A 12,747-nucleotide genomic window follows, 5' to 3' on the forward strand; every position below is an offset into this window, starting at 1 on the left:
CGATCAGACAGGTTAGAAAATTTCGGTAGGATAACAATAAAATCTGTGCACATATTGTGTGACGACATCCTTGGGGGGACCTAAAATGCAATTCTAGGAAATCACTTTTGTATGATTGGTATCTGCCAACTATTTTACATTCAGAACATCCTCCGATGTGTTATTTGTAGGGCTTTATAAAATAATTTCTAACTGATTGTTTTAGACATGCAATCACAAAAGTTTGTCAGAAAAAGACTCAAATCTGAATGTATATGGCCACCTTAATAGCTTTGTTAATGCCATGCACATTAGTGTGCTGTAAGTAATGCCATCCCCACCCTGCCCCAGTGGTTTTGAACAAGTAATAAAACCCCAAGGTGACTTTTATATTTATAGATTTTACAAGTGAGCGTACATTGTCTTTCATAATACACAGGTTTTAATAAATCATATCAAGTAAGTGACTCAAAGAAATTTGCTTGCAGAATGACTAGGAACACTTCATATCTGTAAAACAGAGCATCATGCCCGGACAAAGGAGAAACCTCGCACCATGCTGTCCCCAGGGTTGATTAGGAGCAAGTCTTTATGCCACTGTGAGCTAATTCATTACTTTATGGCACTTTTTCGCAAATCCAGTGTGCTGTTGATTTACTGCAATAGTAAGAGTACAAATAGAGAAATAGTAAAAGTACAAATAGAACAGTACCCTTTAAAATAAGGTTTCTCAGTGGAACTGACTGCCATAGCCCTGCTAGCATAGTGAACAGACAAATACATTTTTTTGCTGGACAGATCATTTGCGATCCTAAAGTCCTGGATGAAAGTCTTTTGAAACTGACCCCAAACTAGCATAAAGGGGATGGAAGATTTAAACTATGAGGTTCGACTGTCGAGGTTGGGGTTGTTTTCTCTGGAAAAAAAGACGCTTGCGAGGGGGACATGATTACTCTATACAAGTACATATTAGGGGATTATAGGCAGATGGGGGTGTTTTTTTTTTCCATAAAAACGATCAAAGCACCAGAGGCCACCCCTTTAGATTAGAGGAACAAAACTTTCATTTGAAGCAGGGTAGGAGGTTTTTCACGGTGAGGGCAGTGAGGTTGTAGAATGCCCTTCCTAGTGATGGCAGATTCTGTTAATGCCTTTAAGAGGGGCCTGGATGAGTTTGCATAGTATTCAAGGCTATTGTGATACAAATATTTACAATTAGTGTTAATGTTTGTATATATAGTTTATGTACCGTATTTTTCGGACCATAAGACGCACCGGACCATAAGACGCACCAGTTTTTAGAGAAGGGAAATGAAGAAAAAAAGATTCTGAAACAAATAGTGTCCTAAAATATTTTATGTGCATTAAAACCCAACCTGTACCAGCAGCACCCAACATATTGCCCCCCCCATCTGTACCAGCAGCAGCAATCAGGAATTGCCCCCATTTCCTGTAAAAGCAGCCTACCTGCTCAGGCCTCAGGATGGTTTTCCGCGCCGCACCACAGCGCCTCTGTCACTCTGGCTGCCTTAGTTTGATATAGCCGGTAAATAGAGGAGGGCCCTGCACGGAGACCACACGGGCAAGTAAAAACATTTTTTTAAAGTATATCTGTAGGCTATATTCGGACCATAAGACGCAGGGACTTTTTCCCCCCACTTCTGGGGGAAAAAAAGTGCGTCTTATGGTCCGAAAAATACGGTATGTGAGTGTATAGATAGGTAAGTATAGGTTAGGTTTGTGTCTGCTGGGTTTACTATGAAGGGTTGAACTTGATGGACTCTGGTCTTTTTTCAACCCTATATAACTATGTAACATGTCCAGATGGTTGGGCAGTATGGCGTAAATCATTCATTCCAAAGAGATGTGGCCATGTATGACCAGTTTGAAGCACACAAGAGAAAAAATAAAAAGGACTGGTTAAAACATTTACAAGTTACAACCCTTATCAAAAGTTTATTGGTACAATCATACAAACTTACTATGAGGCATGTGACTACCAGAAGAAATGCATACAAAGGCAGTCCTTTTTAAAATATGGCAATTACTTGAATTCATGTATAACTGATATCATCCCTTCACCACCTCTGTACACATGGTGGTTGCCAGTCCCTGGGCTAGATCCTTATCTCAATCTTTTTCGGGTCTCAAAAAAGCTTTACTTCAGTGGTTAAATAAAAAGAGAATTTAGCCCAGTCTATAAACTAAGGCCTTCCAAGCAGTCAAACAGAAAAATAAAAGACCTCTGAGGCTGTGTACTGATGGTAATTTTGGCTCTCCCTGCTGACCATCTGCATAAACACCTGTCAGATTGTTAATACATGGGGCATTGTCCTTCTAGCATCAAAAGGGGTTTGCACTGACGGCAATTTGTACTAATTCTTAAAAAAAAAAAAAAAAATAGCAGTTAAAGGGCACCATTCCCTTTATTTTCCATGTCATTAGCAATAATGAAGTTCTTATTCATTCCTAGGCAGAAGCCACATAAGAAAATACACAGAAAACATGTTAAAAGAAATAGCAGTTGAGTTTTTATCTGATGATCTTTACTCCCACACAATGAGCAGTTCACTGCTTAGCCCTCCCTACCATTTCTTGTGGCCAGCAGTTAACAGGTTTTCACTTTTTGTGCATTGTGGGTGGAAAAATCCAAATAGCAACACGACAGTGTAAAAAAAGAATACAGCAACATCTACCTCACATACTGAAAAGCATAACAGTTTAAGAAGAAGAACAGTTTTGTCATATTGCTTATGTCACATGCTGTATAAAAAGGAAGAAAAGCACATTGTGATATCTTGTATGTTCATATAAATAATTGTAATTACAATTATTGTTTTATGTGCTAACAACTCTATAAGCAGATGCTACAGGGCTGATTATTAAATTCTGAGGCTAGTTGCACTCTTTACAGAGCTGCCATGCAGTAATTAGCATTAGTCTTATACTGTGATTTTTATATTTACTATATACAGTATATTGTGTGTCGGCCCCTTAGCTCAGTAACTAAAAAAAGATGGGGAGCTACTGTGGCATCTTTGGAGACACAGATCTTCCCCACCAAATGGCTGTGGGGGACTTGAGCTGGTACAGAAGCCCAAAACATAATGTACAACATTTCTAGCCTACTTTTTTAGTAACGCTTTAGTTTAGCCACCCCTCAATTCAGTGCCGCATTTAGTCGTTCTGGGTGGACTGCAGGTCAAGTCTGGACAAGTAATCTGTAGAATCTGGCAAATGCAAGGGCCTATTTTAAATCTTAGACTAGCCTTGCTGGGGATGGATCAGTCCTTTTATAGGGTGGAGAACAAAAAGTAAAAAGAGGGATTACATTACATTACATTAACATTTATTTATAAAGCACCAACATATTCCGCAGCGCTGTACAATAAGTTTGCATTGCTTAAAGCCCAACATGAGTGACAGAACCCACTAACCCTTATGTGTGTGCTTGGTGGTGGGCAGTTTAATGATTCATTCATTCAATATCATTCTTGTGATATTCAATTGATGGCATGTGACATTGTGGAGCTAACTTGTTAAAACGTCTGAACAATAATTACTTAACTTAACTTTCCAAAAAAAAAAAAGGTGGCTTCCAGTGCATGTGTCTTTGCTGCCTAATAATAGCTTCATCTCAACTCTGTAGTATCAGGACTATGTTACCTCAGGACATGGGCACTATGAGTATGAAAAGTGTAATGTAGATTAACCAGCTTTAGCAACCAACTAACAAGTAGCATTTATTGGTTACCTATTTAAGGGCAATGTCATTTCATGTCACTTGTCATTTCCCTAAAGAACGAGTAAAGGTTTCATCACTGGTGGGGGGGGGGGCAATTTGTTAGTCACTCTCCAGTGATTTTAATCACTGAACACCTCTAAGCAGAAAAACACCCCCAGCCCTTGTGGGCAGCATGTCACCATCTTGTTTCCTATCCCCGGGATTCTTGCCCTGGGATGAGCACATGCTCAATATGAGCAAAGGTTGCTTTTAATGTCTACATTTGTATTTTATTCTACTCCACATGGAACAGATGGCACAAAATGGTGGTGCTTACTAGAATACTACCTAGGTCGTAGCATGTTTTACAGCAAAATGAAGTGCCAGTACAGGGTTTTTGACCCTTTCCTTTTACTTTAAAAGCAAATAACTTATTGTTTGTTGTTTTTTATTACTTATAGGGACTTATAATAACACAAAATAAAATACAGGCAATAACAATATACTTTATGTGTGGGGACAGTATTAAAAAAACCTTGAGTTGAAATCTTTATGATGCCTACTCTTTGTGAACCTGAAGGCCCTACATTCTCAAGAATAAGCATCTTTTGTTTTTAGAAGTATCATAAGTGGGCATCAAACATCAGGCAATTCAAAGACTTGTAATCATGAGATTAGCAGATTACCGCTTAAATTATAGGAATAACTTTAAAAACCCTGAGACGTGTGCCACAAAATGGTGGTGATTACTAGAATACTACCCAACAGTATTAAAAAACCCTCTAGCTGCAAAATTTGTGGTGCCTACTTATTGATGAGTGTAAAGAATCTACATTCTCAAGGATAAGCATCTTTTGTTGATGGAAGTATCAATATTGGGCATCAGCCATCAGACAACTCAAAGCCTTGTCATTGTGAGATCAGCAGATTACCACTTAAATGACAAAAAAGAATACTTTTAAAATGCCTGTATAATTAATAATTCATTTCAGTGTCTTCAAAAATGAAGGGCTTGTGGTTAATATTATTCCAATCATAATTTCAAATTGCATTAGTGTTCAGAACCTAGTGGACATGGTTTTAACCCTTCAGAGATAAAGGTATATACACAGCAGAGCTAGGCAGGGGAGAAATGCTGATGCAATATTATTTTCTCAGGTAAATCAAGGCACAAACATGAAACTATGTCAGACTTATTTTTCCACCTGCACAGCAAGTCATGCTGATATTTGCAGGTTTCCTTAGACAATTCGGAGAAATAAAGCCACAGTGTTGGTTGTTGTGAGGGCGAGTGAAAAGAAAGGAGGAGTAAAAGATGAATAGTGACAAGTGAAACTTGATTATTAACCCATTCTACACTATGCTAACTCTTGGGCGACACCACAGTGTCTCCAGCACTGTGTTAAAACTAATGTTCTAGTTTAATTTATGTCTCCCTTATTTTCAGTAATTACATTTAAGGAAGATAATCTGTGGTTGTTAAGGTCACTGTCCCCAGCAACTAACAACACTGTCATTCTGAGGCTTCAGTGTTATTGGTATCCTTATTTTACATTATTTATCTTTCTATTCAGTCTCTGCCCTATTCCATGTTGATTTCCAGGCTTATGCCTGGTTTGTAGGGTACCTAAAGAAATGCTGTCACGGGAAAACATGTTTTTTTCAAAAGAATCCTTTACTGAAATGCATTTTTCAAAAACACAGTTTTTTTTATATTTAATTTTAAAATTTCCACAACCATGTTACCTCTGCTCTCTTCCACCCCTCTTCCAGCAGCCAATCAGCAGAGCAATAGGAAGGTAGCAAGATAGCAGCTCCCAGTAGATATCAGAATAGCACTCAATAATTACATGGGAGTAGGAGAAACAATAGGTTATCAGAAAGCAGTTCTAATGTGTAGCGCTGGCTCTTTCTGAAAGCTCAGACTCAGGCACAAGGCACTGAGATGGCTGCCTACACACCAATATTACAACTAAAAAAATACATTGTTGGTTAAAGAATAACATTTTAAATGGTTGAGTGAATTATTTGCTATGTAAACAGTGTAATTCAAAAATAAAAAGTTTACCATAAAAATGATGACAGTATCCCTTTAAGGACTAACTTCCATATAGTGGTCTAAATTATACTCAAAACAAAAATGTGTTTACAGTACATCCCCTTTAGAATAATAGCACATGGGACATTTTTTCTGCTGCTGCCCTCCAGCAGAGAATATCAGCAGACCTTTTATAGGTCTTTTCACTGCGACCCCTATTGTTGCTGGTGGAAAGGCATTTCAGATCGGTTAGTCACCTACAGTAGCAGAGATCTATAGCGGGCAACTAACTCGCTTTGTGGGCCATCAGCATAAGGGCAGTGGCACCTGGGGAGAGGCGACTTCGGGAAATTGTGGCGACGCATATGCCAACCCACTGGCGATTTACATTCTTGCCGGTGTGACAGCATTGCGGGGAGATTAGTCGCCCGAAGACGAAAACTTGTCGCAGGGCAACTAATCTCCCTGTGTGCCACTGCCCTAAGGGAGTTTGATCACATGGTCTACGCCCTCTGATTTTATACTGTTACTGTGATACTATTAAAAACAATGGGCATGGAAATCAATATGCCAGCCAACGGCTCTATTGGGGTACTGTGTAGGGCCCTGCCCTTGCGTTTCACTTTAGAATGTATGAGGAGGAGGGGCACTCTAGTTTCCCATGACTTGTGAAAACACAGCGAGATAAGGGAGTGTAAATATTTATCAAAGAGAGGAAGGAAAAGTTCTGTAAAAACTATGTGAAGCATGAAGTTCACAACTATAAATCCAGTGTTTCTGCAGCGGTCAAATCACAAAGAAACCCATATCACTAACCTGAATAAAGGGTTATTTATGAGCTCCCTCAGAGAAGCAGAGAGGGAAGTGCTGTCTCTTTGCAGCGAGCCTGGCTCCTTATTCGTGGGAAAGTCAGGACTTTGAGACATAGTACGGCAGGGCCCAGCTGAGCACAACCGAGAGAGCCCGGCCCTGCGTGCCTCCCCACTCACTTATTCCTCCGAGTCACACACCCTCAGTTCCCGCTCCTCCTGATGCATTTTTCTTTCATTAGATCTTCCTGCAGCTCCCTCACTGTCGTCTCTTTACACAAACCGCCTCATTCCTAGAACTGTGGCCAAGTTCTGGAAGCGATTTACTTTACACAAATGCTGGCTGCACGGCTGCCCTCTCTTTCCTTTCTTGCCGAGGGTTTGTTTTGGAGCAGGGAAAAATACAAACCAGGCTTGGATCAAGCTGCCCTCATTTTAGTATATATTTATTTTGAGCGGGGTACAAAAAACTAATAAATGGTTTAGCTTTTCAGTGAATGTAAGAAGTGTTATTTTTTTTCATAAAAAATATATACTTGCAGGGAGATTGGGGCTGCCTCTGGGTGCATTTAGAGAAATCTCGTTTCTATGAATCTTAGAAAAGTTTTCCTCCTTCTTCCTCTTTGACTTTCTGTTTTAAATCAGTGAGTGTACATACCCAGGAGAACTCCTCTGTGGTATTTTCTAGTAATTTTTACCCACTAGGTTGGGTCACAAAATGAGCAGTTAAAGAGGAGCTCCGGCTTCCAAACCAAAATTTGTTAAAGAGCCCCACCCAACACAGAATCCTCTAAAATACCTATACCCAGGGCCAGAACTAGGGGTAGGCAGAAGAGGCATCTGCCTAGGGTGCAACGATTGGGGGGTGCCAGGCAGCCTCTCCTGCCTACCCCTAGCCCGCTCTCTTTAGTCATTGCCCCCGCCGCTTGTCCTTACGTGGTGGGGGCAATGATCCATTGAATCGCAACTCGAACCCCGCCCCCCCGCATTCAACTGCACATGCGCGCCAAAGGAGGGCGAATGAGGAGGGTGCAGGGGCAAGGTGGCTGACCGGGTTGCCTAGGGCGCCCGGTCAGCTTGGCCCGCCCCTGCCTATACCTATCTGTTCCTTCAAAAAGTATAAATAAATACAATTTGTATATGCTAAATACAGCTGCATAACAGTTCTCTTTCTGCATCATTTAAAATCCTGGGAAGGATGGAGGGACTAAAACATTGATGCTACAATTTGTAACAACTTTTCTACAGCATACAGACAGCATGCAGAAACTAAATAACCCACAATGCATTGTACTGTGATGTTCCTTTCCTTATTGACAAAGTGTGCAGGGAATTGAGGGACTTGGAGTAGGCAGGCTGAAGTCAGGCTGATGTTGATTTAGTTCCTAAGCTCAGTATCTGACAGTAGCACAGAGGCTACTGGGGGCATCTTTGTGGGCACATATATTCCCTTCTAAAGGGCTGTGGTTGCCTTGGGCTGGTACAGAAGCCCAAAGCATAATGTACAACATTTCTGCCCTACTTCTTTAGTTAGGCTTTAGTTCTCCTTTTAAGATCAAGTGCAGGAGAAAATGGTCAGTGACTGACAGTATGGCTGTAGATCTTTGTGGCTTAGGTCTAGGGAGGCACCTAATCCAAAATTTAGGATTTGGCCAAACACGAAATCCTTCACAAAAGATTTGTCAAAATACTGAACTCTAATTTGCATATGAAAACTTTAAAAAAATATATAAATATTGTGTCACCTGTAAAAAAAGGATTGTCTTGCTTTGGCTAAACACAGTGTTGGACTGGCCCACCAGGATCCCAGGAAAACTCCCAGTGGGCCCAGGTGTCAGTGGGCCCTCATGCTCACCCAACCATTTGCTTTGTATGCCTATACCATGGTAATTTCTCATTTATATATGGGAACAAAGAAAAGAAATGAAAGGATGGATAGGTAATAACATGTACAAAGAAGTTATTAAGAAAAAAAGAAGGTGAGTTAAGAGTGAAGGAAAAATTGTTTGAAGAGTGGGCCCACAATCTAAGGTTTTCTGGTGGGCCCTGCCGCCCCAGTCCAACACTGGCTAAACAGATCTGGACAAACCACAAACCAAATCCAGAATTCAGTGCATTACTACTAAGATAAAAGAAAAAAACAGAATCAAGCCTAGTTACCAGCTTACCCTTATTTCCCAGGGATCCCTTGATTGTAAGTTAGACTTGCCTGCACAATTTGTAAAATCAGAAAACATGCTATGAACCTAAGTAAAGCGTAAGTGAAAGGGAATGAAGGTAAGATAGTGTTGTACCAGTGTGGTGGTGAAATTTTCTCTGCATAGTAACCCCCACCTGGGGAAAAAAGTTAGTGTTTAAATACATTAAGGAATGCCTAACACATAGACATCCCCCACATGTATTATCAAATGCTTGTCCTAAAAATTAAAAGCATAGTCTTATTTAATCAAATAAACTGCCTTTACATTAACAAGTTCATAAACTATTTCTAGGAAACATAGAGGACTGGAACACAAGGCACACCTATAATTGTAAAGCTGTTGAGTCACAAGGTTAAGTCCAGTGAAAAAGAGCGGTGTAGTATCCCTTAAAGCATTTTTAAACCCTTAGGTTAGGCTTAGTAAGAGATGGCATTGGAATATGGAATGATACGTGCTGTGGTATTGGCTACTAACATGGAATGTTTGCCAGAGTTAAAAGATCTTATGGTATTAACATGCTGGAGTTGTGCATCTCTTATATAAGGATACCAAGGTACAGGGGACAGAACTAGATTTTCTTGCTGCCATCTGGACCCTTTTACTGCTGTAAAGTGGAGATGCCTTTATCTTGTTAATTTATAATGTAAATGTTCCCTTGTGCTGTAGCCTGCAATGTACATTTTTGGGTTTGATCATACTTCAAAACATTTCTTGACCTTCTGGACTTAAATGGTTAATAGCATATGTTTTCTTTTGCTGTTACTAGGAGAAGGCTGCAATAAGTACAGGAACTATTGTAACAGAACAAATAGCAGATATATATAACCCCTTTTCAAAGCAGCTGCCAGTGATTCAATTCTTTTTTTCTGCCTGACTGCACCCTTCTGACGACCTGTTCATCCCACATTTTGCATATAGCTCTGTAAGGCCTTTCATATTTCATATTTCAGTGGAAAGTATATACTCACATGTGTACAGTACTATGAATACGTCAATGTCACATTACAAGGTGCTATCTAACTAGCAGTGAGCCTGTGACTTATAGATCTGGTTCTATATTTAACATGTATACTGTTCTGCACTGGCCAACTTGCCCATGTGTATTCAGGAGATTCTTTATTGCCATAACCTACAGTATATGAGTTTCTTATTGTTTTGTGAATAAGTTTCAGTTTGCCTGCTAAATTTGTACAGCTTTTAAATAAGAGAAGGGCAGGACAACTAAAAAAATATTTTTTCTCCAATTGTCTTTTTTCTGTAATATTTTAAATTACAATTAAAAATACTAATCACAGAAAAACTACCAGTATTACTGCATTTTACAGGTTTTATGCACCCAACTGCTTAGCAATGAAAGGTTTTCACATACAGTGGAGGAAATAATTATTTGACCCCTCACTGATTTTGTAAGTTTGTCCAATGACAAAGAAATGAAAAGTCTCAGAACAGTATCATTTCAATGGTAGGTTTATTTTAACAGTGGCAGATAGCACATCAAAAGGAAAATCGAAAAAATAACTTTAAATAAAAGATAGCAACTGATTTGCATTTCATTGAGTGAAATAAGTTTTTGAACCCCTACCAACCATTAAGAGTTCTGGCTCCCACAGAGTGGTTAGACACTTCTACTCAATTAGTCAACCTCATTAAGGACACCTGTCTTAACTAGTCACCTGAATAAAAGTCCACAGAATCAATCAATCAAGCAGACTCCAAACTCTCCAACATGGGAAAGACCAAAGAGCTGTCCAAGGATGTCAGAGACAAAATTGTAGACCTGCACAAGGCTGGAATGGGCTACAAAACCATTAGCAAGAAGCTGGGAGAGAAGGTGACAACTGTTGGTGCGATTGTTCGAAAATGGAAGGAGCACAAAATGACCATGAATCGACCTCGCTCTGGGGCTCCACGCAAGATCTCACCTCGTGGGGTGTCAATGATTCTGAGAAAGGTGAAAAAGCATCCTAGAACTACACGGGAGGAGTTAGTTAATGACCTCAAATTAGCAGGGACCACAGTCACCAAGAAAACCATTGGAAACACATTACACCGCAATGGATTAAAATCCTGCAGGGCTCGCAAGGTCCCCCTGCTCAAGAAGGCACATTTGCAGGCCCGTCTGAAGTTTGCCAATGAACACCTGAATGATTCTGTGAGTGACTGGGAGAAGGTGCTGTGGTCTGATGAGACCAAAATATAGCTCTTTGGCATTAACTCGCTGTGTTTGGAGGAAGAAAAATGCTGCCTATGACCCCCAAAACACCGTCCCCACCGTCAAGCATGGGGGTGGAAACATTTTGCTTTGGGGGTGTTTTTCTGCTAAGGGCACAGGACAACTTATTCGCATTAACGGGAAAATGGAAGGAGCCATGTATCGTGAAATCCTTAACGACAACCTCCTTCCCTCTGCCAGGAAACTGAAAATGGGTCGTGGATGGGTGTTCCAGCACGACAATGACCCAAAACATACAGCAAAGGCAACAAAGGAGTGGCTCAAGAAGAAGCACATTAAGGTCATGGAGTGGCCTAGTCAGTCTCCGGACCTTAATCCAATAGAAAACCTATGGAGGGAGCTCAAGCTCAGAGTTGCACAGAGACAGCCTCGAAACCTTAGGGATTTAGAGATGATCTGCAAAGAGGAATGGACCAACATTCCTCCTAAAATGTGCGCAAACTTGGTCATCAATTACAAGAAACGTTTGACCTCTGTGCTTGCAAACAAGGGTTTTTCCACTAAGTATTAAGTCTTTTTTTGTTAGAGGGTTCAAAAACTTATTTCACTCAATGAAATGCAAATCAGTTGCTATCTTTTATTTAAAGTTATTTTTTCGATTTTCCTTTTGATGTGCTATCTGCCACTGTTAAAATAAACCTACCATTGAAATGATACTGTTCTGAGACTTTTCATTTCTTTGTTATTGGACAAACTTACAAAATCAGTGAGGGGTCAAATAATTATTTCCTCCACTGTAAGAAGTCACAGTTAATATTAGAACTTGCTCCAGCTGCCAGCCTTATCATGTTATTTGCTTAGGGACATAATATATATGTACAAAGTATAAGCAAAGTTGTATAATCAGTTATGATGGCAAAGTCAAAAAGTTTCATATTCAATGTCATAGTAAGTAAAGGTAATAGAATGACCAGGTTTAATTTCATTCAGTTTCATAGATATTGAATGTTGCTTCAGGCTTGGTAAATCCAAATATTGCTTGTGGGTTACTGCTGGAACACTACATGACATGCAGTCAAACCCATCTTACATTCCCTCATTTTACAGTTTCCTGGATTTTGCTTATTTGTTTTTTTAACAGACCCTTCATGTTCTAATGCATCTCAGTGGGAGAGTTTTCCAAATTTAAAGTCAGTTTTCCATAATTTTGCCAAATTTACCTTAAAAACCCTCTTTACTCCCTTAAATGTTACTTTTCTTGAAAAATTTTAGGTTTTTCCACAGTTTAAGTATTTTTTGTTGCACCAATTTTACGGGAAAACACTAATTTCATGTACCCTCATTTTACTTTATTTCTTTATATTATGTTTTTTTTCCTGGTCCCCTGTACCAATGTACACCCATATCATAATATCAGGCCAGATTGTATTACATTACATTAACATTTATTTATAAAGCGCCAACATATTCCGCAGCGCTGTACAATAAGTGGGTTACATACATTGGACATACAGAGTAACATATAAAGCAATCAATAACCGATACAAGAGGTGAAGAGGGCCCTGCCCAAAAGAGCTAGTTAAGTTATAGAGACACATACAGACATATAAAAGAAAAAGAATGTATCCAAAATGCATTCAAAATTGGTGCAGGGGTCCCTATAGTGAACTCACTTTTAGCTTGTCACTTCTGCTTACATCATGTCAGTGTTCTTGTGTTTGTGCACCCATACATGTACCAATGGCAATCCTGATACATGTCACTTTTCTGAAAAGCAGGCATTTTGCCCTATTTTATTAAATTCTTATTCTCTTGCTATATAC

The 12,747-nt window shown here is 39.6% G+C and overlaps 1 protein-coding gene across 1 annotated transcript in view; it reads right to left on the reverse strand.

Annotated features, from left to right (window-relative positions):
- btbd19 (BTB domain containing 19) overlaps positions 1-7,248 on the reverse strand; it is a 31,513-nt gene extending 24,265 nt beyond the window's left edge. The window contains exon 1 of the mRNA XM_002937084.5: positions 6,558-7,248. Within this exon, the coding sequence (XP_002937130.2) occupies positions 6,558-6,667 (110 nt within the window). The 5' untranslated portion in view covers positions 6,668-7,248. The remainder of the gene's footprint in view (positions 1-6,557) is intronic.
- Positions 7,249-12,747: the final 5,499 nt, after the last annotated feature.

Source organism: Xenopus tropicalis, chromosome 4 (genome assembly GCF_000004195.4).
Source record: "Xenopus tropicalis strain Nigerian chromosome 4, UCB_Xtro_10.0, whole genome shotgun sequence".
Classification (NCBI taxonomy): domain Eukaryota; kingdom Metazoa; phylum Chordata; class Amphibia; order Anura; family Pipidae; genus Xenopus; species Xenopus tropicalis.